General features: G+C 47.6%; 1 protein-coding gene across 3 annotated transcripts in view; it reads right to left on the bottom strand.

The window, feature by feature from the left end:
• Positions 1 to 5186: 5186 nt before the first annotated feature.
• The window catches only part of LOC110488185 (AT-rich interactive domain-containing protein 1A), a 67781-nt gene continuing 46783 nt past the window's right edge, over positions 5187 to 26184 (bottom strand). For 2 of the 3 annotated variants that reach the window (XM_036971647.1, XM_036971645.1), the window contains exons 5-19: positions 19714 to 19954; positions 19396 to 19482; positions 18984 to 19154; positions 17239 to 17557; positions 16285 to 16445; positions 15990 to 16099; positions 15510 to 15719; positions 15098 to 15302; positions 12543 to 12675; positions 12166 to 12323; positions 11649 to 11913; positions 11328 to 11424; positions 10278 to 11118; positions 8782 to 8912; positions 5187 to 8581 (exon numbers count right to left, since the gene is read on the bottom strand). In XM_036971647.1, coding sequence (XP_036827542.1) covers positions 6692 to 8581; positions 8782 to 8912; positions 10278 to 11118; positions 11328 to 11424; positions 11649 to 11913; positions 12166 to 12323; positions 12543 to 12675; positions 15098 to 15302; positions 15510 to 15719; positions 15990 to 16099; positions 16285 to 16445; positions 17239 to 17557; positions 18984 to 19154; positions 19396 to 19482; positions 19714 to 19954 — 5019 coding nt within the window. In that variant the 3' untranslated portion in view covers positions 5187 to 6691. The remainder of the gene's footprint in view (positions 8582 to 8781; positions 8913 to 10277; positions 11119 to 11327; positions 11425 to 11648; positions 11914 to 12165; positions 12324 to 12542; positions 12676 to 15097; positions 15303 to 15509; positions 15720 to 15989; positions 16100 to 16284; positions 16446 to 17238; positions 17558 to 18983; positions 19155 to 19395; positions 19483 to 19713; positions 19955 to 26184) is intronic. The other variant, XM_036971646.1, reaches the window with a different exon arrangement.

Here is a 26184-nt window from a genome sequence, read left to right on the forward strand (position 1 = left end):
AAGGATGTCAGAGGACAAAAATCAGTTAACCACCTAACTGAGGATCTCAATTTAACCTTGTGCAATACCCTAGATGCAGTTGCACCCCTAAAAACGAAAAACATTTGTCATAAGAAACTAGCTCCCTGGCATACAGAAAATACCCGAGCTCTGAAGCAAGCTTCCAGAAAATTGGAACGTAAATGGCGCCACACCAAACTGGAAGTCTTCCGACTAACTTGGAAGGACAGTACCGTGCAGTATCGAAGAGCCCTCACTGCTGCTCGATCAACCTATTTTTCCAACTTAATTGAGGAAATTAAGAACAATCCTAAATTTCTTTTTGATACTGTCGCAAAGCTAACTAAAAAGCAGCATTCCCCAAGAGAGGATGGCTTTCACTTCAGCAGTAATAAATTCATGAACTTCTTTGAGGAAAATATCATGATCATTAGAAAGCAAATTACAGACTCCTCTTTAAATCTGCGTATTCCTCCAAAGCTCAGTTGTCCTGAGTCTGCACACCTCTGCCAGGACCTAAGATCAAGAGAGACACTCAAGTGTTTTTATCTCTTGATACAATTATGAAAATAATCAAGGCCTCTAAACCTTCAAGCTGCATACTGGACCCTATTCCAACTAAACTACTGAAAGAGCTGCTTCCTGTGCTTGGCCCTCCTATGTTGAACATAATAAATGGCTCTCTATCCACTGGATGTGTACCAAACTCACTAAAAGTTGCAGTAATAAAGCCTCTCTTGAAAAAGCCAAACCTTGACCCAGAAAATATTTTTAAAAACTAATCGGCCTATATCGAATCTTCCATTCCTCTCAAAATGTTTAGAAAAAGCTGTTGCGCAGCAACTCACTGCCTTCCTGAAGACAAACAATGTATACAAAATGCTTCAGTCTGGTTTTAGACCCCATCATAGCACTGAGACTGCACTTGTGAAGGTGGTAAATGACCTGGCATCAGACCGAGGCTCTGCATCTATCCTCGTGCTCCTAGACCTTAGTGCTGCTTTTGATACCATCGATCACCACATTCTTTTGGAGAGATTGGAAACCCAAACTGGTCTTCACGAACGTGTTCTGGCCTGGTTTAGATCTTATCTGTCAGAAAGATATCAGTTTGTCTCTGTGAATGGTTTGTCCTCTGACAAATCAACTGTACATTTCAGTGTTCCTCAAGGTTCTGTTTTAGGACCACTATTGTTTTCACTATATGTTTTACCTCTTGGGGATGTCATTCGAAAACATAATGTTAACTTTCACAGCTATGCGGATGACAAACAGCTGTAAATTTCAATGAAACATGGTGAAGCCCCAAAATTGCCCTCGCTAGAAGCATGTGTTTCAGACATAAGGAAGTGGATGGCTACAAACTTTCTACTTTTAAACTCGGACAAAACAGAGATGCTTGTTCTAGGTCCCAAGAAACAAAGAGATCTTCTGTTGAATCTGACAATTAATCTTGATGGTTGTAGAGTCGTCTCAAATAAAACTGTGAAGGACCTCGGCGTTACTCTGGACCCTGATCTCTCTTTTGACGAAAATATCAAGACTGTTTCAAGGACAGCTTTTTTCCATCTACGTAACATTGAAAAAATCAGAAACTTTCTGTCCAAAAATGATGCAGAAAAATGTATCAATTTTTATCTATTTATCCATAAAGCACTAAATAAACTTCAGTTAGTGCTAAATACGGCTGCTAGATTCTTGACTATAACCAAAAGATTTGATCATATTACTCCAGTGCTAGCCTCCCTACACTGGCTTCCTGTTAAGGCAAGGGCTGATTTCAAGGTTTTACTGCTAACCTACAAAGCATTACATGGGCTTGCTCCTACCTATCTTTCCGATTTGGTCCTGCCCATACATACCTACACGTACCCTACGGTCATAAGACGCAGGCCTCCTAATTGTCCCTAGAATTTCTAAGCAAACAGCTGGAGGCAGGGCTTTCTCCTATAGAGCTCAATTTTTATGGAATGGTCTGCCTACCCATGTGAGAGATGCAGACTCGGTCTCAACCTTTAAGTCTTTACTGAAGACTCATCTCTTCAGTGGCTCATATGATTGAGTGTAGTATGGCCCAGGAGTGTGAAGGTGAACGGAAAGGCTCTGGAGCAACGAACCGCCCTTGCTGTCTCTGCCTGGCCAGTTCCCCTCTTTCCACTGTGATTCTCTGCCTCTAACCCTATTACAGGGGCTGAGTCACTGGCTTACTGGTGCTCTTCCATGCCGTCCCTAGGAAGGGTGCCTCACTTGAGTGGGTTGAGTCAGACGTGATCTTACTGTCTGGGTTGGGCCCCCCCTTGGGTTGTGCCGTGGCGGAGATCTTTGTGGGCTATACTCGGCCTTGTCTCAGGATGGTAAGTTGGTGGTTGAAGATATCCCTCTAGTGGTGTGGGGGCTGTGCTTTGGAAAAGTGGGTGGGGTTATATCCTGCCTGTCTGGGGGTGTCATCGGATGGGGCCAAAGTGTCTCCTGACCTCTCCTGTCTCAGCCTCCAGTATTTATGCTGCAGTAGTTTATGTGTCAGGGGCCTAGTTATATCTGGAGTACTTCTCCTGTCTTATCCGGTGTCCTGTGTGAATTTAAGTATACTCTCTCTAATTCTCTCTTTCTCTTTCTTTCTCTCTCTCGGAGGACCTGAGCCCTAGGACCATGCCTCAGGACTACATGGCATGATGACTCCTTGCAGTCCCCAGTCCATCTAGCCGTGCTGCTGCTCCAGTTTCAACTGTTCTGGCTGCGGCTATGTTCTGTTATAATCTCCACCCGGCACAGCCAGAAGAGGACTGACCACCCCTCATAGCCTGGTTTTGGCCTTTCTAGGGAGTTTTTCCTACCCACCGTGCTTCTACACCGTCATTGCTTGCTGTTTGGGGTTTTAGGCTGGGCTTCTGTACAGCACTTTGAGATATCAGCTGATGTAAGAAGGGCTGTATAAATAAATTTGATTTGAAGCACGGGGCTCAACTTCTCTTCTTTTTTGGTCCCCTGGCTACAACGCTGTGAAGCAAACCTGTGAAGCACATGCGCAGATATCGTGTGAGAGTGAAGTCACACTACAGTATGAAGATAGGCAGAAACTGCTTCTCCAATAGAAATCCCCAATCACACTTGTCGGTGATATCATGGAGACGTTGGCTAATCTAAACTCATGCGTAGGAACACGTCATCGGTTCTAACTGTTAAGATAAATAACACATTTGAAGACAATCATGGTAGCAATAATGTATTCTAATACACCAGATGTGTCCTTGAACCGATTATTTTAAATCGCACACAGAAGAAGTTATAAGAATAGTTTAGTTGCTAATGGCAGCCTGCAATACCCCAGTTGGCATTGAACTTACATTTGTCAATGAGAGGGGGCAGCACTGAGCAAGCCTGCAAATGTCACTTCCTGGAGTAGTTCAAACTGCAAAAGTTGTCTCCATGAGACGCCATCTTAACCGACTTCATTTGGCTTCAATATGCTGTTGAATCTTCATATAGGAATGGTGTCACGTGATCGATGGTTTTTTGTCCATTCATATACATAGATGCAGGATGAAGAGCAATAACTATCTCCTGCATTGTGGGAGGCTCTATTGTCAACCAATCATTAGGGTGTTTAGTTTGACCCACGCAAATGTGACCAAAGACCTGATTGAAACTGGAACCAACTGTGGAATGCTGTGTTTGGTTTTCAGCAGGCATAATGGGACCCATGTCATGCAAAAATTTATTATTTTGACCAGGGGCACAACTTTGGTTTAGAAGTGAAGAGGATATATCTAATTTTTGTTTTTCTTCAGTCAGATAAACACTCCAAACAGCAGTCAAGCATGGTGGTGGTAGTGTGATGGTTTGGAGATGTTTTGCTGCCTCAGGACCTGGACGACTTGCCTTAATTGAAGGAACCATGAATTCTGCTCTGTATCAGAGAATTCTACAGGAGAATGTCAGGCCATCTGTCTGAGCTGAAGCGCAGCTGGATCATGCAGCAAGACAATGATACAAAACACACAATCAAGTGTACATGAAAATGGTTCAAGGTAGACCTAATCCCAATTGAGATGTGGCAGGCCTTGAAATGAGCAGTTCCTGCTTGAAAACCCACAGATGTCGCTAAGTAAGAGCAGTTCTGCACACAAGAGCGGGCCAAAATTCCTCCATAGCGATGTGAGACTGATCAACAACTACAGGAAACATTTGGTTGCAGTCATTACTGCTAAAGGTGGCACAACCAGTTGAGTGTAAGGGGGGGGGGGAATTACTTCTTTTTTTTTACACAGGGAAATTGGGCATTTCATAACTTTAATTAAATTAAAATAAGTATTTTTTTGTTATTTGTAAACTCAGGTTCACTTTATCTAATATTATGTTTTGGTTGAAGATCTTAACATTCAGTATCAAGACTAAAATCAGAAAGGGGGCAAATACTTCTCCCCGGCACAGTATATGTATAAATTAATGTGATAGAGGCACTCTCACTAATTAATTGTACAATGTACACACATATATTCAGTTTGTGAGTGTGATTTGTGGAGACATTTTAATTTCGACAATATAAAGAACAACTTTTATAAACAATGTCAACACTGCCATGTTGCACTGAGCCTTGCTATTGGAAAATCACATCAGTGTCTGATTTTCAGCTGTCGCAGATGCACTTCCCCCGACTTCAGTGCTCGACTTTTGTCTAGTCAGTTGCTTTTGATTTACCACTCAAAAACAAGCTCAATATCGCCAGTGCTGCTCATGGAAACGTCAGTTCAGTCTACTTTTAAGCAATGTACTGACCTCTACGGTACTAGAACCTGGCTGAACCCAATTTGAGGTAGCTAACAAAAGCCTTATGAGTTGAAGGTAGATAGAACTGTACATACAGGAAGTGTGCTATGCTCAATCTCATAACACACCATCAGCAACCTCTAGGAGATTATCAACTATACACATGGTAGAGATCACTAGCATTGTTTAAAAAAATATATATATGCCTCAACTTGACTACAGCAGAGATCCTAACATCCAAAAGACGTGTGGCACACTGTAGCAAAACGCTTTGTAACGGAAAACGCTTTGTACAAAATGAGAGTTTCTGCCCTGTTTCGGCCCGTTCGGATCCTAGTGAATACACCTGTGGTGTATGACTGACTGCAGGGCCCCCAATAACAGACACATTCAAAAGCCCATAGTAAATAAATCCATCAAACGTCTTACGAAGATTTAATGTACATTTATTCGTAACACGTGGAACATATAGTATAAAGATTTCATAATGAAGAAATTATATTCATTAAGCCAAAAAAAGGAAAAAAAAATAGGAATTTACATCAAGTCTTTAGCTACATCGTCTGAAATACAAATATGCAGAATCCATATCACTGGAAAAACAAATGAACAAAATTCAAACGGTTTATTTCTTCATCAGGGGTCTTGCTTTGCTTTGATGTAGGAGCTGAAATGGAACTGTAGCAGACATGGTTTCTGTCATGTTAGACTCAGTGGTACTGGAGACAAACTTGATCAGTGTGTGTCGTGGGGGTGTGTGTGTGGGAGTGGGATGAGACGTTGCGAGGGAGTCGCAGCAGCGGGGTCCCTGTAGCGAGAGACAGGCGGGTGGGTCAGGGGTGAGGGTTCAAAGGTAATTCCATGGCGAACTTGATGCAGGGAATTTCACTTGAGTGTAACCTTTAATTCATCTAAGATTAAAAATGGTGAAGAGCAACAGAAAGGTTAGAGAGAAAGAGAGAGGTGTAATGTACAACATCATATATACACAGCAGTCGGGACTGAGTCTAAAGTAGAGGAGCAGTCCTAAAAGGTGACTTATTTTATAAGGGTCAAGTCATACAATCGAGGGACAAAGAAGAGGTCGGGGTGTTGTAAGGTTCACGATACTTTGGGGGGAAAGCCTTTTGTCATCTCTCTCAGTTCAACATTTAACTAAAATCATTTTTAAAAACTACAGTTTGCTGCCAAGCCAGCGTATCTCAGTGTGAAACAGTATTATTACAGTATGTTTACAGTTGTTTTTAAGGTGTACAGTACAGGGGGAAAAAAGTCCTACAATCTACTGCACAGGCCTCCCCGTTGAAGATGTCCGTCTGTCTGTTCACAGCTGATAACCTGGGTCGTGTAGGGCTGAATAGATAGCGTCCAAGTTACAGCAGTATACCAAACCAGAGTCCAGGAGTCTGTTTCACCGTACATGAACCAAAAACAGGTTTTCCCTGTCCATGCCCACCCTGCTCACCACCAACTCCAAGGGAGGAGAACCCGGGCACATATATCCCCCAAACTCACTGTAAACGAGACAGCAACTTTGGTTACAGTTTTTATGTTTGATTTTTTTGTGTCAATTTTTTAAAATCTTTTCATTAAAAAAGTTGTTTCCCGCCGGGCAGCGCTCTCCCTCCCTCCCAAGCCAGGGTCCCATTTCATCTGTTTTATCACATATCCACGTTAGTTTCTCAGTTTCCGTGTTCCAGAATGTTTAACTCCACCGCTACTTCAGTAAATCTGTCCTTTAAGTGAGAACCAGGGGGGTAGAAAGGACAGACAGTGGAATCCGAGGTGATTTTGCATAAATTAAAACTAGGACAGTCAGTTTTGCTCTTAGTTCTCCCACTCGACACACAAAAAAAATAAGGGTGGGGTGAAGAACGGGGTGGGGGAACAGAAAGAGAAAGCGAAGCTGAAACCCCCACGGCTGTCATGACTGGCCAATCAGAAAGAGTACGTCACAGATCACATGGGACACCAGAGAGTTCATGAGTGGTGAGACAGAGATGTCCAGTAGGCGGGACTCGTACAGGGTGAACTCTGAGTGGTTCTCCTCCACCTTAGCCATGGCGTGCAGGGCGCGGGCCGCTCGCCGCATCATGTCCACACTGGTGGGCTCAAAGTGAGCCCCCTGTAGGTGCATCAGGGAACTCTGGCTCTGCTGGTACTGCGTGGCTGCTAGACTGTCCTCCAGGAAGCCCAGGAGGTTACCAACGCTGGCCTTCTGCACGGCGATGGCCCTGGCCGCCATGCTGTCTCCCTGGGCCAGGTTGGCCAGTAAGACCACAGACATCTCCCTGCAGACAGCCACCTTCCTCTCCCCGACCAGACGCACCAGCGTCCCGTACAGCTTCTCCAGCCGGCTGAATGGAGGCGTGGCCAGGATAAGGTCCACGTTGTTGTCCTGGATGCTCAGCTTGCTGAGGGTCTCCAGCACCAGTCTCTGGGGGGATAGGGCCCCGTGGGGCCCCAGCATGGGGAAGGGGTCCAAGGCCTCGGCTGAGGGACAAACAGCCCAGTGGAGCAGGCCATCCAGCAGGGGCAGACAGATGCTCTCTGGGTAGATGGACAAGTCCAGCTGGCCGGAGATGTTAGCCAGAGTGACCAGGCAGTTCTCCCTGAGGACCTCCAGACAGTCCCACCACCATTCGTCCCTCTCGCAGCTCACCCCCTCGTCCTCCTCCTTCTCGTAGGTGACGGGGGCCTGTTTCCTCTCTGGGTGACGGTGGTGGAGCAGGACCAGACGGCCCAGCAGCAGCAGCAGCCCTGGGTGTTTGGACATCTCCAGGTCGTTGCCGGGGATGAAGGAGAGCGATCGAACAATGTTGGAGACGCAGATGCAGCGGCGAGCCAGGGCATCCTGCCAGTCTGACAGCGTGCTCAGTGGGGTCTCGTCCTTGCTGTGAGGCTCGTCCTCCAGGATGGTGATGTTGCGTCGGCTCTGCTGCGCCTGGCGGATGGAGAACAGGAACTGTCCCCCGCTCTCCTTCTGCTCCTCGGCTGCTCCTCGCACCGCCTCCTCCGTCACCGAGCCCGGCCGGGCCGACAGCACGTCGTCAATGGTGGCGGTGACCGGGGCAGGTGTGGTTGGGGCGGAGGTCTTGGTGGTCTTCTCTGCAGGGGAGGTGGTCTGCTCCTTGCCAGGCTTGGTCTTCTCAGGGTGTTCCGACACAGTCACGGCAACCTTCTTCCTGCTCTCGGTGACTGACGGCGGCACCCGTTTCCGCTGCTTGAGGAGGTCGGACCGGCTCTCGAAGTGGGTCTGGATGTGTTCCGTGGTGTCCCCCCCGCCGATACTCCAGTGGATCAGTCCGCTGTCAAAGCTCTGCCGCCGGCCTAGTTTACTGGAACGGCAACCGGGGAAGGGGTCTTTCTTACGCACCATCTTGATGGGCAGCTTGTCGAACTTACTGGCCTGTTTGGGTTTCTCCTGGGAGAGGCTAGAGTCCTGAGGGGCTGGGGAGGAGGAAGAAGACTCTCCTCCTTCCCTTTCCTCCTCTGCTGTCAACTTCTCCGTTGTAGATTTCTCCTCTTTCCCCACCCCCTCCTGTTTCACCTGGACCTGCTGCGACGAGGTGGTGGTGTCTGTGTTGCTTTTCCTCTCCTCCTCCTCCTCTTCGTCATCCTCTTCTTCTTCCTCGTCCTCCTCCATGTCCTCCTGCTCAGGTAGCTCTTCATCAGAGCAGTCTTCGTCAGCAGTATGCGGGTCGATGAGCATCCTCTGGCCAGGGTCTCCCACCTCATACTCCTTCAGGATGCCAAAGATCTCGATGAGGCAGCGTCTGAAATACTCCACTACCAGCTCCAGGAACCCAGGCAGCTGAGAGGAGACAGGATATGACAGGACAGGCTGTAATCATGCATTAATTCTTTATTCAGAGATGTGACAACCTAGAACATCTGATTGGAGGATAATGTCAGACAATACATAGATATTTGAAAGTTTTATTAGAATGCTTCTTAAAGAAAAACACTATCATCTGGTTAAAATGTTTCATTCTAAGGCCTGTTGTAACTCACCTGGCAGAGGTTGAAAGTAGAAATGCTGTTGTCATCATACAGTAGAATATTAATGGTGTCCAAGGCCCAAGTGCTCTCAGCTAGTAAGCCTGACTTCAGTGACATCATCACTCTCCAGGCCTCTGGGGTGCCTGAGAGAACACAGCAGAAAATACATCAGTGACTGATACAGGAGGATGGTACCACTTTACTAGCATTACAGACCTTTTTTTATCCATTACAGTAACATCAAATTGATCAGAAATACAGTGTAGACATTGTTAATGTTGTAAATGACTATTGTAGCTGGAAACTGCTGATTTTTAATGGTGTATCTACAGAGGCCCAATATCAGCAACTATCACTCCTGTGTTCCAATGGCACGTGTTAGCGAATCCAAGTTTATCATTTTAAAAAGCGAATTGATCATTAGAAAAACCTTTTACAATGTTAGCAGCACAGCTGAAAACTGTTGTTCTGATTAAAGAAGCAATAAAACTGGCCTTTTTTTTTGGAGTAAATGAGTATCTGGAGCGTCAGCATTTGTGGGTTCGATTACAGGCTCAAATGGCCAGAAACAAAGAACTTACTTCTGAAACTTGTCAGTCTATTCTTGTTCTGAAAAATGAAGGCTATTCCATGAGAGAAACTGCCAAGAAACTGAAGATATCATACAACACTGTGTACTTCTCCCTTCACAGAACAGCGCAAACTGTCTCCAACTAGAACAGAATGAGTGGGAGGCCCCGGTGCACAAATGAGCAAGAGGACAAGTACTTGAGTGTCTAGTTTGAGCAACAGACGCCTCACAAGTCCTCAACTGGCAGCTTCATTAAATAGTACCCGCAAAACACCAGCCTCAACGGCAACAGTGAAGAGGCGAGTTTGCGCTGTTCTGTGAAGTACACAGCGTTGTACGAGATCTTCATTTTCTTGGCAATTTCTTGCATGGAAGCCTTCATTTCTCAGAACAAGAATAGACTGACAAGTTTCAGAAGAAAGTTCTTTGTTTCTGGCAAGTTTGAGCCTGTAATCAAACCCACAAATGCTGATGCTCAAGATACTCAACTAATCTAAAGAAGGCCAGTTGTATCGCTTCTTTAATCAGTACAACAGTTTTCAGCAGTGCTAACATAATTGCAAAAGGGTTTTCTAGTGATCAATTAGCCTTTTAAAATTATAAACTTGGATTAGCTAACACAATGTGCCATTGGAACACAGGAGTGATAGTTGCAGATAATGGGCCTCTGTACGCCTATGTAGATATTCCATAAGTATTACTATTATTTTTATTATTATTTTATTTTATTTAAATCAGCCGTTTCCAGCTACAATAGTCATTTACAACATTAACAATGTCTACACTGTATTTCTGATCAATTTGATATTATTTTAAAAGAACAAAATATGTGCTTTTCTTTCAAAAACAAAGACATTTCTAAGTGACCCCAATGTAAGTGACTTTGTGCAAAGGGTCTGCTAACATTTAATGTCCTGAAAATGGCAAGTTTGCGTACCGATGTCTTTCATGGTGAGTCTTCCTCTGGGTTTGAGGATGGGTTGGGAGGCCTCCACCGACCCTGGGGGGAAGGATATGTCCCGCCTGATGAGAGGGGGCTGCACAGGGGCCTGGCCTATGTGGGAAGCAGGCACGGGGGGCCCCGCCTTCTGCATCTTGATGCCGGAGTGCATGTAGGGTGACTTGGAGGGGGACGTCCGGCTCTCCATGGGGCGGGGCATGGGGGCAGGACTGGACACCTGGGATATGTGGTTCTGGGAGCTCTGATAGTTGGACTGCAGAGGTCTGGACATGGGGGGACCCGAGCCCCCCGGCCCGTAGGGGGGTTGTCTCTGGTTGGGGTGTCCCGGCCACTGGCCCTCGTGGTTAATCCGCTGGTCTGCCCCTGGCATCATCTCCTCAGACCGGTTCATGCCGTGGTACCCCTGGGGGGGCCCCTGGCCAGGTCCCGGAGGCCCCTGTCGGTTGGGGTAGTTGGGGTAGCCCATCTCGTTGCGTCCCTGCCACATGGGGCACTGAGGGCCGTCAGGGGCCGCCTGCATTGGGCTGCCCATCATTTGGGGAGGCATGGGGGACTGGGAGTTTGGGACACCGCTAGAGGGCCCCCGGTCTCGGCCGAAGGGGAAGGGGAACTGGCCCTGGGGGCCAGGTGGTCGGCGGTCGGAGCCAGGGTAACCTGTGTTGTACTGATTGTACATGTCCTGTTGGCCCTGGGGGGCCCCAGGGGGCTGGGGCCCTGGCTGCTGCTGACCGCTGAAGGGGACATTGTACATCCCATCCCCCTCGTGACGCTTCGCTGGGGGACCGTAGGCCCCGTCGCCTGGAGACCGCTTATAGTTCTGAAGACAGTAACATTGTTAGCATCTCAATATCAAAAGAATACTATTGATTATGAATTCAATACATTTCAAGTTAAATATATATCTCATCCCACATTCATTACATGGAAGTTATACTGATGAATGTAAGTCCATTTTAACTCCACATTTACAAGGCTTCTGAAGCAGATATGAGTATACAAAGAGAGCAGTGGACAAAATGTTCTTACCGGTTGTTGCTGTGGAAACATTCCTGGCTGCTGATTGGGGTAGGGGCCACCAGGTGGCGCTCCTTGGCCAGGATACTGATTACCATAGGAATCATGCCTGAAACAACATACAACAAGGTAAACAAACTAACACTTTGGCTATTGAAATGCAGCAGAAATTAACTCAAATAAACTAGACAGAAAACACAAAATAAGACAACGTAAACGTTTGAATAGATAACATAAGCTCACACCAAGATCCACACCTTCTTGACAAAATACAGTAATTATTTAACATGTATAAGATCCATTATGTGACTTAGCCCAGTTTGAGATACTGACCGTTGCACCGGTGGGGGTCGGCTGGGGGAGTACATCCCCGAATCGGCCCCTGAAGGCATCAGGTTGGGCTGGGGGGCTCCAGGACCCATACTGCCGTCAGGACCCATCCCTGGTTCCTGTCTCCTGTCATATCCAGGTACATAGGGGTACTGTTGTCTCTGACCCATCTGCATGTTGGGGACCATGGGCCCTGGGGGGCCTCTGTTGAACTGCCCCTCCACACCACTGTTAGGGCCCAACGCTGGAGTCATGAATTGCTCTCCAGCTGCAGAGACACAAAGAGTTCTGGTTAAACACTAAACAGTGTCTCAATATTGAATGGGACAAGTCTGTCTAGGCCACTTAGCAGGTGGTTAGAACCCACCACAACCCACAAAGCCACAGTCTTAACCAGCTGAGCCACGCATGATCACACTGGATGATAGACAATATACTCCATGTCTTCGTACAGTATTCTTCTACAATTTCCTATGACCTCCAAATAAAATGTCTAAAAACCAGTTAACCCACTGCTCACCTTTCCTCATGCCACCAAAGGGGTCCTTGTTGGGTTCATAGGGCCCCATGCGCCCCATCATCTCCGGACCACCCATCCCAGGCTGGTAGCTGTTAGGGGTCATAGAGTTCCGTCTGGCAAACGCCGGGTCGCCCCCGTCTGCAAACGGGTCCTGCAGCCTATAGGGAAGCAAGAGAGAGTTAATTACCAACAGAATAAAAAAAAAGCTAAATAGAGTTTTCAATTGTGTTAATTGAGTTTGCTTCCCCTTGAATGGAAAAATCTCTTCTGTTTTTGTTACCAACACTTCTTCGGTGGAAGGAGGAAGGGTAGGAGATTGTTGTCAGGTGTGGTAGAGAGTGATGTTTTGAGACAGTAGTAGAGAGTATCATAGGTACCTGACTCCTGGCATGGGGGGTATCTGGCTGTGAGGAGTGGAGGCTGGGGTGGGGGGCTTTAGGTCCCCCCCCTCCGCCATGGAACTACTGGTAGACTGGGGGGTCTGGGGGCCCTGCAGAGATCCAGACCCAGCTGCAACACACAGTAGAAATACACACATTTTAGGCACACGTCACGGGGCTAAATCCCACACAGCCTCAGTGGTAGTAGAGGCTCACAGTGAGAGATAGAGAGACCACCTTAGCAGTGTTGAGGCTAAACCTCTCTCAAATCCCATGCTGCACACACAGTGCACAGAGGAGTCAGGCTGGCTTTGGGAATCCTACATCTCAGCATGCCTAGCTGCCGGCATCACCAAGTCACCAGGAAACAATGATCTAAAATCAGCCTCTGTCAGATTACCACATGGTCCAGTGTGTTTGTGTTGCATGGCATGGGGGGGCTCTCATCAGATTACCACATGGTCCAGTGTGTTTGTGTTGCATGGCATGGGGGGGGGGGGGGGGGGGGGGGGGCTCTCATCAGATTACCACATGGTCCAGTGTGTTTGTGTTGCATGGCATGGGGGGGGGGGGGGGGGCTCTCATCAGATTACCACATGGTCCAGTGTGTTTGTGTTGCATGGCATGGGGGGGGGGGGGCTCTCATCAGATTGCCACATGGTCCAGTGTGTTTGTGTTGCATGGCATGGGGGAGGGGGGGGCTCTCATCAGATTACCACATGGTCCAGTGTGTTTGTGTTGCATGGCATGGGGGGGGGGGGCTCTCATCAGATTACCACATGGTCCAGTGTGTTTGTGATGCATGGCATGGGGGAGCTCTCGTCAGATTACCACATGGCCCAGTGTGTTTGTGTTGCATGGCATGGGGGGGGCTCTCGTCCTTTGCCCAGCTCACGCCTTTCTGATGAGTCATGTGTTCCATTCATTAACTGACACAAACACACACACAGGAGGTCATTGGCAGGTCACAGTTATTCACATTTTCTCACTTGTCACATACAGCACCGCTCACATCAGTCAGCTGGAGGGAAATCCCTGCCCCTCTCCCTCCCTCCCCTGGGGCAGGGATTTCCCTCCACTACAGCTGAAGAGAAGGGAAGGAGGAGGGGGGCAGAATCTCAGGGAGGGAAAAAAAGAGCAGTCAAGGGAGGGAGCAAAAAAAAAAAGTGTGTCACTTTACACACACACACCCACCTCTCTTCCCATTCATCATTTTCTGGCTCAGCACAAAGCTCCAGGGAGGGAGGGAGAGGGTGTCTGAAGCCGTGGGCCAGGAACCAGACACCAGGCACTGTAGTAGTATTAGCAGCAGCAGCTAGTAATGGAGGTATCAACAGACAATCCCCCTTCATCCTCATCCCTTTCCGCCCCCCAACTCCCTGACTCCTCACCCACCATCCCCCCAGCACTGACTCTCTGCCACCAGATATGACTGACTATCCTTGGCTTGGCCAGACCAGACCAGCAGAGCAGACTGCAGAGGAGCACGTGGCTGGTTCTGGCATCAAGTCATCATGATGTGTCTGCCAGGCAGGCTGGGCGATACCAGAGACCAGCCTCTCCAAAACAAATAGCATTTAGGGTGAGAACACCAACAGAACACAACACCCCCCTGAGGAGAGAAGCAGCGTAGGGCAGATGACTGAGGGCAGCCCCTTTAACCTCCAGCATTAGACGATGAGGAACCACAGAACAAACACACACGGTCTGCGCCTCTCATAGACAACCACAGGACTGCCTCAGCATACCAATATGTTTAGAATAAACTGAATGAGTGTTTGTGGCCTGAGGCGGCAGAAGGACGTTGACATCCAGGACAGGACACATACCAAACAGACCAACACATACCAGGCTAAAGGACAAGTCGACCCCGCCCCTTGTCTTTACACACACACACACACACACACACACTTTGGTAAATGCCAGGAAGTATTCTCCCAGATATGCTCATGAAACTGTCGGAGGACACCACACACACACCCGTGACTTACTACCTTGGCAACGCTATCACTTATCAGCCAAAACAGCGGTGATTTAGAGAAGGAGGCGTCTCATACAGAGATGACAAAACGGTGGAAGATTGCCTTTTAACTTTAAAATGAATAGGATACAGTAAAATATGCTAGTTCATGGCCCAGTTATATGGGGCGAGGAGGGAAACGAGAGATCCATGTGATAAATAGAACAGTAACCAACCGCAAGAGACTGGAGAAGTGAAACATTCTTTCATTCATTCCAGTTGAATCAATGCGACTATAAGTCAACCTGAACAGAGTCGGTATGGGAGGGAGGGGACGTAAAGGTTTAGTTTGACTGTCCGGCACTGACATGGGCTGGGGGGCTGATGCACACACACACAACACTGACCTGGGCTGGGGGGCTGATGCACACACACAACACTGACCTGGGCTGGGGGGCTGATGCACACACACAACACTGACCTGGGCTGGGGGGCTGATGCACACGCACAACACTGACCTGGGCTGGGGGGCTGATGCACACGCACAACACTGACCTGGGCTGGGGGGCTGATGCACACGCACAACACTGACCTGGGCTGGGGGGCTGGATCTTGGGCTGGGTGGTCTTTTTGGCGTCGATGAAGAGATCCGGGGGCGGGTCCTCGCCACGTTCGATCTTGCACTCGAAGGCGTACAGACACTGGATGTACTGCTTCTTCAGAGAGCTGGCGGCGCTGCTGGACGTGCCCACGTTCAGGTTGGTGGACAACTCCCTCCACTTCTTATTCTTGTTCACCTGGTGGGCGGGCGGAACGAGGAGAGCTTACAACACCACAGAGCTCCCTAACAGTCCAGACTAGGTAACTATGTGTTCATAGAACAACTGTACATTTCTGTAGAAACATTAAGTGACGATAAGACAAGATTATCAGGCAAATGATGACACGTCGGTATACTAAAACACACTAAACACCAAGTACTGCAAAACCGGTATCCCACTGACCTGTGTGAGGCCTCCTATCTCTTTGACCGAGACGTAAAGTCTGAAGAGGTCCAGAGGTTTGCGTCCCACGGCGGGAAGGTTGGTCATGCCCGTGGCCTTCTCCTCAGTGAACGCCAGATACCGGTCTACCCACGTCCTCCTCTCCGGCTCTGGACCCAGCTCATACAGACGAGTTATCTTCTCATTGGTCGTCGTCGAAGAGTTTGACTTCTGAAAGAGGGAAATGGGAGGAGGAAGAGGTGAGGATTTGGCTTGATATTCACCATTGACATCAACTTACTTCCACTCACCAAGCCACAGTAGTAGAATCCCAATACTAGGTCAGCCATATTGAGTGTGCCCATGACGTTACCAGTCAAAGTGCCATGGTCAGAGGGGCTTTGACCTTTCTAGGGATTCTATTTCTATGCACAAACACAACCATGCAGCGCTTTCATTCTGACTGTATCATTCAGTACCACAAAGTCGGTGACCACAAACCTTCTTTACCTTCTTGGTTTCAGGTTTGGGAGTGCCGTCCACCTTGTTGTTCATCTTCTGGGCTGGGTTCAGTTTGACATCGATGCCAAACTCAGGGCTAGGAACAATGCCTGGCAGAAGGAGAACAAATGTTACTTATTAGTTAAGTAACATTTCAATCCAGTTCATTGACAGTTCTATACAATTTCAAATATCACGTCAGATGATATGCCAAGAGCAAAAATGTTGTCCACACACAGTTTGGTGATAATAAAATGTCGAGACGCAACAGATTGGATATGTCCTCCAGACTCACCAGGTGTGTTGTTGGCCATGTTCCCTCCCATGGGCCCTCCTCCATAGGGTCCTCCCTGGTTCAACATGCCCTGCATGCTGTTGATGGCCCCCGGCCCCGGGCCGTACGGAGACCCTGCTCCCATCATCCCCTGGGGCATGTTGGGGGGGTAGCCTGGAGGCCTGAGGGGGGGGGCAACATAAAACCATTCACAATGGTTACGATACATGACACAGTTATAAAACATACGCAGAAGAAGCCCGTTGGATGACAACCTCATAACGAAAACGCATTCAAAATAGCTTCTGACGTTACTAAATTGGATGTTCGTCAATGGGAAAATATGGCAGTTTATTCCATTTCCTGACAAGTTTCTGTTTTGGAGAATCTGACGATATGAATAATCTTTCACGAACAAAACCAACTAAATGTCTGAATACTGTATTTCTCATCCCTCCCTTTTCTTAGAGGCCCACATCTGCCTAAAATCCCTTGTTATCTCCATCCCTTTTTCCCCCTTCCCTCTCTGCTCAACATCCTCAGTGGACACCTCGGTTGTAGTTCAGTACACTCTTATAAAATAGTATTTCCCTCTGTTTCAAAACGTCTTACCTCCTGATATACCCGTCTGGGTCTCCAGGCTTCTCCACCCGCCCGCCCGTCTGCCTGTCTGCCTGTCTGTCTGTCTGTCTGTCTGTCTGTCTGTCTGTCTGTCTGGAGCTGTTTCTCTGCTCTGAGCCTCAGCTGACTGAACAACGGTGTGAGCTTTCCTCTCTGTCCCTGTGTTCTGTGTTACCCTGCCTGACTGGTAGACTGAATGGGCTCACACCGGACCTCACCCGCTGGGAGTGGGAAAGATCAAACAATGGGGGTTTCTTTCCAACAAAGAGATGAACCATGTAACACTGAATGGCACGCAAATCTGTCTCCTAAAGCAGCAATACTGTGTCGTTGAGTGCAGACCAGGCGGCCTACCTGTTATGTATAGAGTTAGCTCCGGGGCCACCGTGGTGCATGGCGGAGGCTGCATCCGGAGGGCCCCCGGGGACCTTCCTGTTCATGCCTGGAGGGGGACACATCCCAGAGGTCACCTGTGGGGGCATGCCAGGGCCCATATTGGGGCCCATCCCAGGGCCGTAGGGGCGAGCACCCATCTGACCTGGACCCATCCTGCCGGGGGGCATGCCTGCGTACGGCGCCCCACCAGCCTGGCCTGGCATAGGGTTCATGCCTCCTGGACCTCCAGGATAATTGGCGTTGGGCATGCCACTGTAGCCAGGCTGTCTGGGGTAGCCTGGAGGGTGGGGAGAGAGAGATACATCAGGTTCTAGAGGGCATATGTCATTTGTCCATGTAGTACCTCCCTATTACACCATTTCCAAACATCTTATTTTAATTGAATATAACCCAGGTCTTACTCTAACAGAGTAAGGCATTCTAATCCTAAATAAGAAAAAGGACTTAACAGCTGGGCCTACTATTTGAGTTTAAAAAGGAGGTGGTTTGGATTCAAGCAGATATATCGATACCTGTGGTGTATCTTTAGGCCTGTTGTATGCAGCCTGTGGTGAACCTAGACCTAGTCTGCCTCAAAAACCTTCTAGCCTCCGGCATATAGAAACCTGCCTGGGAGTTTCAGTGGTCCACGTCTAAATTTAACTCCACAGATATGGTCGGTCTCTGTTCTGACAGGCAAGCTGATGAAACATGGTGTAGACGCTGGGCTAGAGTCTGATTCGATGACTAATCTATCTCCATACTTCTTCAAAAACAGTGAAAAAAGCCCTCTGAGGGAGAGAGCTAGAGAAAATGACACGTTTTACATTTCATCCTACATTTAAAATGCAGCTTCAAAGGGTTCACTGTATCTAAGCTACGAAACGCTGTGATGGTTGTAGGACGACAATTTAAAAATCTTTTGAAAGATTAGAATGTTCTGATCTTTTTCAACGGTCCAGAAAGCAATGCTAGGCTATAAAAGAGGACAAAAGTGCTCCTACTATCCCGACAATCAATGGCTTTACAATCAGGACGAGCCACGTGTGTATGTTACAGCAATAGCACTTTAAAGCAGGAAAGGGAGCACGTGGCTCCTACTACCGCGCTAAGATCGAGAACAGGAGGATCGTATGTTCCCTGTTGACACTTATTTCCCCTTTTCTTCTCCCACTCCTTTCACTAAGCCGGGAGAAAATCATTCAGCAGCTCTTAACGGACATCGTTAAAGGGATACTTCGGGATTTTGGCTTTGAAGCCCTTTATCTTCTTCTCCCTGCTTATCCCATTATAACCAAGGTGCTTCAGCATGCAGCCTTCCATCACGCGGAGCGGCAAAACACTGTGTAGCTGCCACCGGTTTGTATGAGGTCTACATAGTTGTGAACGGATCTTCCTAACATTCATTTAACCAGGTTAGTCTCCTTTTCAAGAGAGACCTGGAATATTTAGGCCGGTCATTAGATTTTTTATTGAACTAGGCAAGTCAGGCCAACCTACAAGGTCAGCCATAGTAGTGTGGCGCCCCTGGAGCAAGTTAGGGTTAAGTGCCTTGCTCAAGGACACCGACAGGATTTTCACCTAGTTGGCTCGGGTATTCGAACCAGCGACCTTTCGGTTACTGGCCCAACGCTTTAACCACTAGGCTATCTGCCGCCCCATTCAGCGGGACAGAACCAACCTGATGACTTCATTGTGTACGAGCTGTGTGTACGGGGCCTCACCTTGTGGTCCGTACTGTCCACCCTGAGGGCCGTAGTTCCCCATGGAGTTGTTCTGAGGGTAGGGCCCCATCCCAGGATGCATCTGTCCTCCCGACGACTGGCGGGGGGATAAGGCGGAGCCAGGTTGCTGCGGCGACCCGTACGGAGGCATCTGGGGGTTACGCATGTACACTACAAAAGAGAGAGTGTGAGATGGAGGAGAGGAAAAGTTAGCTACACTCTTTCATTCACACACAGCAGCCATAGAAGAGTCATTTTCGTCTCCTAAAAGCCCATCGAAAGACAGGTGTTGAAAGTCAATCTGTCCAAACAAACTAGAAATAAGCACGTTTGATTTGTCGATCATGCAGGCTGCAGTCGCCTGCGCCAGGGTAGTCTATCTAAAACACGACCCCTCTCTTATCCTACTCACCCCTGTCCTGGCCCATGGCTGACTGGTTCATGGATGAGTGGATGCTGTCTGAATGGGCGCTGGGTGGCCGGGCAGGCATCTGGTTACCTGCGTGATTATCACCAGAGATTCAGACCCAATGGGCATCATAGCAAACAGATCAAGCCTCCATCTTACAACAAAGTGGTGTTTTACACCGGCTTCAGGAAGCTGGACGTGTACTATGTGATAGGATATTACTGCTTCTCTCTGGAAACCAACATCAGTGGCTCTATTGACCACTCGTATATGCGATCCTAAACACGTGTGTAGCTCTATTCTCTCTCTCTCTCCACCCACCTGGCACGGCAGCAGGCGAGAGGGGTCCAGAGCGGGAGGGGGTGACGCTGGCAGGGGAGCCCACAGGGGAGGGGGAGGGCCCGCGGATGCCAGGCAAGTGGGGCGAGGTGTGAGGTGAGAAGGGTGACTGGGCGGGGTTACTCTGTTCCCCCTGGCTACTGGACACCCCCGATGTGCTGACGCCCGGACTCAGAGCCCCCTCCGTACCAGTCGGCAGGTCATCTATAGAACCAGAGAGGTCCTGGAACGAGAGAAGGCGAGAGAGGAGAGAGTAAGTACCATAGAATGACATAGAACACTAGGAAGTATGAATCGAGAAACAGGATTTATTTATTTATTTGGAAGGCATGGTTTTGGTTATGCAATAGAACGCGTGATGTTCACTTGGATATTGTGGGTTGTAGGTTCAAACATATTGGACAGCAAAAGTCAAGTCGCCTCATCTGTCCAAAGTCTATAGAGGGGATCCACATGAACAGATTCCAGGGACAAAGACAACAAACCCACCAGCTGTGTGATCCATCTCAGAAGAAACACTGCAGTCCTGTGTCCAATTCAGAGACATAAGCGTCACCATTTATCCATTTGGCTATTCACAATACATTGTGGGGGTGACACATTTTCCCCAGTTCAGGATTCAGATTAGGATTCCCTAATGCTATGGTGTGGCAATGACATTGTCAGAAGAGGTGGGCTGATCATTGTGTTCAAGCAGGAAGTTCAGTTGTTTACACACCCGTGGATCCCATGTGTTCTCCTCTCTAACAGCTAGCTAGTTCATCTGACAGTCACGGAGGGAGGGAGGGAAAAAAGAAGTGGAGGGAGGTGGTGGAGAAAGAAAGAAAAAAAACCTCACTGGAATGTAGCCAAGCATTCCCACAAAAATCTCACACTCTGTGGCAGGCAGGCAGAGTGGCTGGCTGCGGCCCCGAAGCCGGCGGTTTTCAAGTTGAAACGGAGCCCGGTGCTATTTTTGGGCCGTGACCTGACGGAGGCACCCGAGAGGGGCCGACAGAAGGAGGACGATGATTCAGCAACCCTCGCCTCCCTCATTCTCGCTCTATGCCAGCAAAGAACTGTGAGTGCCATGACCCACGCAAGAACATGGCATTGTGTGCGTGTGTGTGTAACCCACAGGAGAGGTGGGGAGTGTCTGTATGCAATTCCACTCTATAATAGTGGCCTTGCCTTGGACTTTACGAGAATGTATGTATGTATGTATGTATGTATGTATGTATGTATGTATGTATGTATGTATGTATGTATGTATGTATGTATGTATGTGTGTATGTGTGTATGTGTGTATGTGTGTGTGTGTGTGTGTGTGTGTGTGTGTGTGTGTGTGTGTGTGTGTGTGTGTGTGTGTGTGTGTGTGTGTGTGTGTGTGTGTGTGTGTGTGTGTGTGTGTGTGTGTGTGTGTGTGTGTGTGTGTGTGTGTGTGTGTGTGTGTGTGTGTGTGTGTGTGTGTGTGTGTGTGTGTGTGTGTGTGTGTGTGTGTGTGTGTGTGTGTGTGTGTGTGTGTGTGTGTGTGTGTGTGTGTGTGTGTGTGTGTGTGTGTGTGTGTGTGTGTGTGTGTGTGTGTGTGTGTGTGTGTGTGTGTGTGTGTGTGTGTGTGTGTGTGTGTGTGTGTGTGTGTGTGTGTGTGTGTGTGTGTGTGTGTGTGTGTGTGTGTGTGTGTGTGTGTGTGTGTGTGTGTGTGTGTGTCCCAAGAGTGTCCCCCCTTTTCTGTAAGCAACCCAGAGGGGTGCAAGTGGATAATAAAATAAAAATGCTCAGATTGGGGGCTAGACCAAAAAGTGAGGAGGCATCCCTGGTTAGAGCCATGTCAGGATTTGAACCGTGTTAGTTGACCTCCCCCCACTCTGGTCACAGAACCCACATCACAAGACCAGTCATCTGACAGCAGGGTTGATGGGAGGCAGGGCAAGAGAGAGGCAGCCCAGGTAAAGCAGTCATTGTAGCATTCTGCCCAGGGCCCAGCCCTGCCTGCCAGCATCCCTGCCCATCTCCCTGCTTGAGGACCCCACTCCGTCTCAGAGAGAGCAAGAGAAACTCCATCCCCATCCCACCAAGGCCACAAGGTAGGCGTTAAAGGTCAGAGGTGAGGGGTTAATCATCTAAGGCTGTGTTCTGTGGTCATCTCATTAAGAGGTCACATACAGTGAACTCCAAAAGTATTGGGTCAGTGACCATGGGGGGGGGGGGGGGGGGGGGCACTGTAGAACTTTGGATTTGAAATGATACAGTGACTATGAGGTTGAAGTGCAGACTGACAGCTTTAATTTGAGGCTATTTTCATCCATATCAGGTACACCCTTTGGAAATTACAGTACTTTTTGTACATAGCTTGTGTCTACAAACTTGTTGGATGCATTTTCTGTTTGTTTTGGGAGGGTTTCAGATTATTTTATGACCAATAGAAATTAATGGTAAATAATGTATTGTGTGATTTTGGAGTCACTTTTACTGTAAATAAGAATATAATATATATCCCTAAACACTTCTACATGAATGTGGATGCTACCATGATTATGGATAATCCTGAATGAATCAGGCACAAACATCATGCCCACACGACATGCTAACCTCTCACCAATACAATTGCTCCTGAAGCTAAGCAGGGTTGGTCCTGGTCGGTCCCTGGATGGGAGACCAGATGCTGATGGAAGTGGTGTTGGGGGGTCAGTAGGAGGCACCCTTTCCTCTGGTCTAAAAAAAATATCCCAATGCCTCAAGGCAGTGATTGGGGACATTGCCCTGTGTAGGGTCTCGTCTTTCGGATAGGACGTTAAATGTGGTCACTAAAGATCCCATGGCACCCATCTTAAGAGTTGGGGTGTTAACCCTGGTGTCCTGACTAAATTCCCAATCTCGCCCTCATACCATCATGGTCACTTAATCATCCCCAGTTTACAATTGGCTCATTCATCCACCCCTCTCCCCTGTAACTATTCCCCAGGTCGTTACTGTAAATGATCATGTGTTTTCGGTCAACTTACCTGGTAATATAAGGGATAAAAAATTATAGCAAAAACAGTAGGAGGTTAGCATTTTTGGGAGGGTATGATATGTACGAGTCTAACTTTCTCACTCATGATTATACACCATTCAGTCAAGGACTATCCGTAATCATGGTAACATCCACAGTCATGTAGAAGTGCTCAGAAACGTATTCTATTCTTATTTACAATAAAAGTGACTCCAAAATTAGACAATACTGTATGTACCATTCATTTTGATTTGGCACAAAATAAATCGGAGAAACAACCAAATCAAATCAAATGTATTTACAAAGCCCTTTTCTTTTCTTTTTTTTTACATCAGCTGATATCTCAAAGTGCTGTACAGGAACCCAGCCTAAAACCCCAAACAGCAAGCAATGCAGGTGTAGAAGCACAGTGGCTTGGAAAAACTCCCTAGAAAACCAGAACCTAGGAAGAAACCTAGAGAGGAACCAGGCTATGAGGGGTGGCCAGTCCTCTTCTGGCTGTGCCGGGTGGAGATTATAACAGAACATGGCCAAGATGTTCAAATGCTCAGATGACCAGCAGGGTCAAATAATAATCATCACAGTGGATGTCGAGGGTGCAACAGGTCAGCACCTCAGGAGTAAATGTCACCAAAACAAACAGCAAATGTATCCAACACATTTGTAGAGTTACAAGCTTGATGTAGTCATTGCATGCTATGAATATGGGACTAAATACTAAACGTATTAGTACTTTAATACATGAAAATACCTCAAATGTAAAGCTGACAGTCTGCACTTTAACCTCATAGTCACTGTATCATTTATAATCCAAAGTTCTGGAGTACAGAGCCAAAACAACAACAAAATGTGTCCCAATACTTTTGGAGCTCACTCTAAATAGACAGGCATCAGGACTATAGAGAAACTCAGCAAGACCAGGAAACAGCGGTCGCGTTAGAGTTTGGAAATCAGCATTTTAAACCATTTCACCTGGGTTTTATATTGAAAGTCAACAGTGTATCTTCTTCAGAGTGATCAGGGATGTGCAACTATAGTTTTCCTTCACAGAAAATACATTAGTGCAACACAAAATAGCTTCATTTCCATCAAATGACAACAGAAGTGCAACGCTATTTGGCTGGCAGCCACTCAACTAAATGATCTTACAATGAAACAGCAAGGTCTTGCTCACTAAAATAATGCATGGCCTTCATATGTCTAATGTTTAACGTAGAAAGAATGCTACATTTCCTAACGTCTTGCATTTTACCAGAGAAAATTAGGCTACACCAAGAAAAGTACCTGGGAAAATGGGAAGGGAGACACTGAATGTGACACGAGGTATGGTCCTACCAGTGTGGAGCTTAGCGAGAGAACTGAATAACCAGTTATTGTGCACGACGCGCAAACAACCTCTTTAAAATTCCCCAATAATCTCCCCCAACCAAAACTGTCAGCTGTGATCCCTGTATACAGCCAGTGCTGTGTACACACACACACACACACACACACACACACACACACACACACACACACACACACACACACACACACACAGAACCTCTGCCTAGCTATACTACTCCCACTCCGCAGCCAGTCATTGATTTTTTTCCCCCAACTCGATATTAGCAGCAGCAGCGAGAGCGAGAGAGAGCGAGAGCCAGGCTCTGCTCTGTCCTGTTCAGTTGTGCTGACTGCACAGATCTGCTGGCTGCCTGGACACAGAGAGAGAGAGAGAGAGAGAGAGAGAACTTAACAGGGGGGTGGCAGCACTACCTACTGCTTCCATTCACCAGATGGCTACTCATCACAGAGAAAGATAGAGAGATAGAGAGAGGGATGGAGAATGAGGGAGAGTAAAGAGAGGATGGTGCAGTACAGAAGGGCTGGGGGAAAAGACTATTGAATAGAAATGACCCAGAAATAGAAAACAGACCCCTATCAGAGCCCTGACAACAATCCACATATGTTACGTACTAAGGCTAAGCTAGCGCAACGTGGGTGAGAGAGAGAGTGGAAGCCAGTGCTGCAGCTCCTCCATAGCACCATCTCCCCCTCTGCTCAGTGGCAGCCATTTTGTGTTTCCAGCTAACATGGGAACTTCCATAGAGCTTGATTCCATCTTTTAAAACAAGAAAACACCCCGACTAAAATAGAAAAGCACTTGTAAAACAAAATCTACAATTCTAGAGACAAAAATGTAAAAAAAATATATATAAAATAATTCATTCCTAATGTCCAGTCTTAGAAGATTATTTGACCCAATTTTCATAGTCTTATAGTAAGTATCCATGTTGTTTCTAAAGCAGCCACTAGCATAGCCATACAGCTCCAGTCTCCTGCTCCCATCCACTCTACAGTCTAATGTATTCCATTTGCAGATTACTTCAGTGAATCAAATCAGGCTAAACTCCAGAACATTAGTCTACACTACAGTCCAAAATGACACGTTATTCCTTATTTAGTGCACTACTTTCGACCAGAGCTCTATGGGGCCCAGTTCAAAAGTAGTGTATTTTCGACACAGCCCATGAGAAGCAGAAAGTAGGGGAAGGACAGTGGTTAGTGTGAGTGTGCTGTGACATCACCAGTCAGTCAGTAACCTAGCTGCTATCTGGAGGCAAGGCTGTGACCGGGTCAGGGACAGCAGTGTAACATGATCTGGGGACTAGTGGGCTGGTGGTCCTGGAAGAGTTCAGCTCACAGTCACCCACTCTCAATAACACCCCCCTCTCTCTATTTCCCTCTGGCTTGCTTGCTCACCCACTCACTGCCTGCCAGGTTCTGTTCTGTTCTCAGACCTCAGTACACACAGAAACACACAAACAGGCTTTGGGGATAATACACACACAGAGACAGTAGATAGGGCATAGGAACACGTACGTCTGCACATATGCTCCGTCATCCTCTACAGAGAGGTGAGGGGGTTGGGTGAGGGGAGGGGGATGGGTGAGGAGATGTGTGAGGGGGGGAGGAAGAAGGAAAAAAAAGCTTGCTGCATCTCTGGGGCTGCCATGGTAACCATACTCCACGTGTGTTGACACATTAACACATTAGTGCAGACACCGCCCCTCCCCTCTGGCCTCCCTGTGAGCCTGTAGGGGTCACGCTGCAGTCAGCTACTACAAGAAGTGGCGTCATTGTTACAAGAAGCTCAAATAAACCAAAGCCATCCTCTTCCTCCCAGCTTTGCATTATGTTTTCATCAGTTATAGTACTGCTCTACTAACTGAACACTAAATCGTACCTTACCTCCGGTTACTATGGGTAATGCCTGCTTGCTATGGTACTGTGCATCTCTGATCTTCTCAGAAGAGATGAAATTATTTTTCCAAAGACCCCATTTCACTATCAAAACAACATCTCACCTGATTTCACTTCCAGTGTTTTCTCCCCACTGCTTCAGTGCATATCCACTACCTGGACTCAGATGCATGGTAGTCAAATGACGACTGCACTGCAGCCATTTTATAGGTTTAATATGACAACAAATACCTATT

The sequence above is a fragment of the Oncorhynchus mykiss genome, chromosome 32, assembly GCF_013265735.2.
Source record: "Oncorhynchus mykiss isolate Arlee chromosome 32, USDA_OmykA_1.1, whole genome shotgun sequence".
NCBI lineage: Eukaryota > Metazoa > Chordata > Actinopteri > Salmoniformes > Salmonidae > Oncorhynchus > Oncorhynchus mykiss.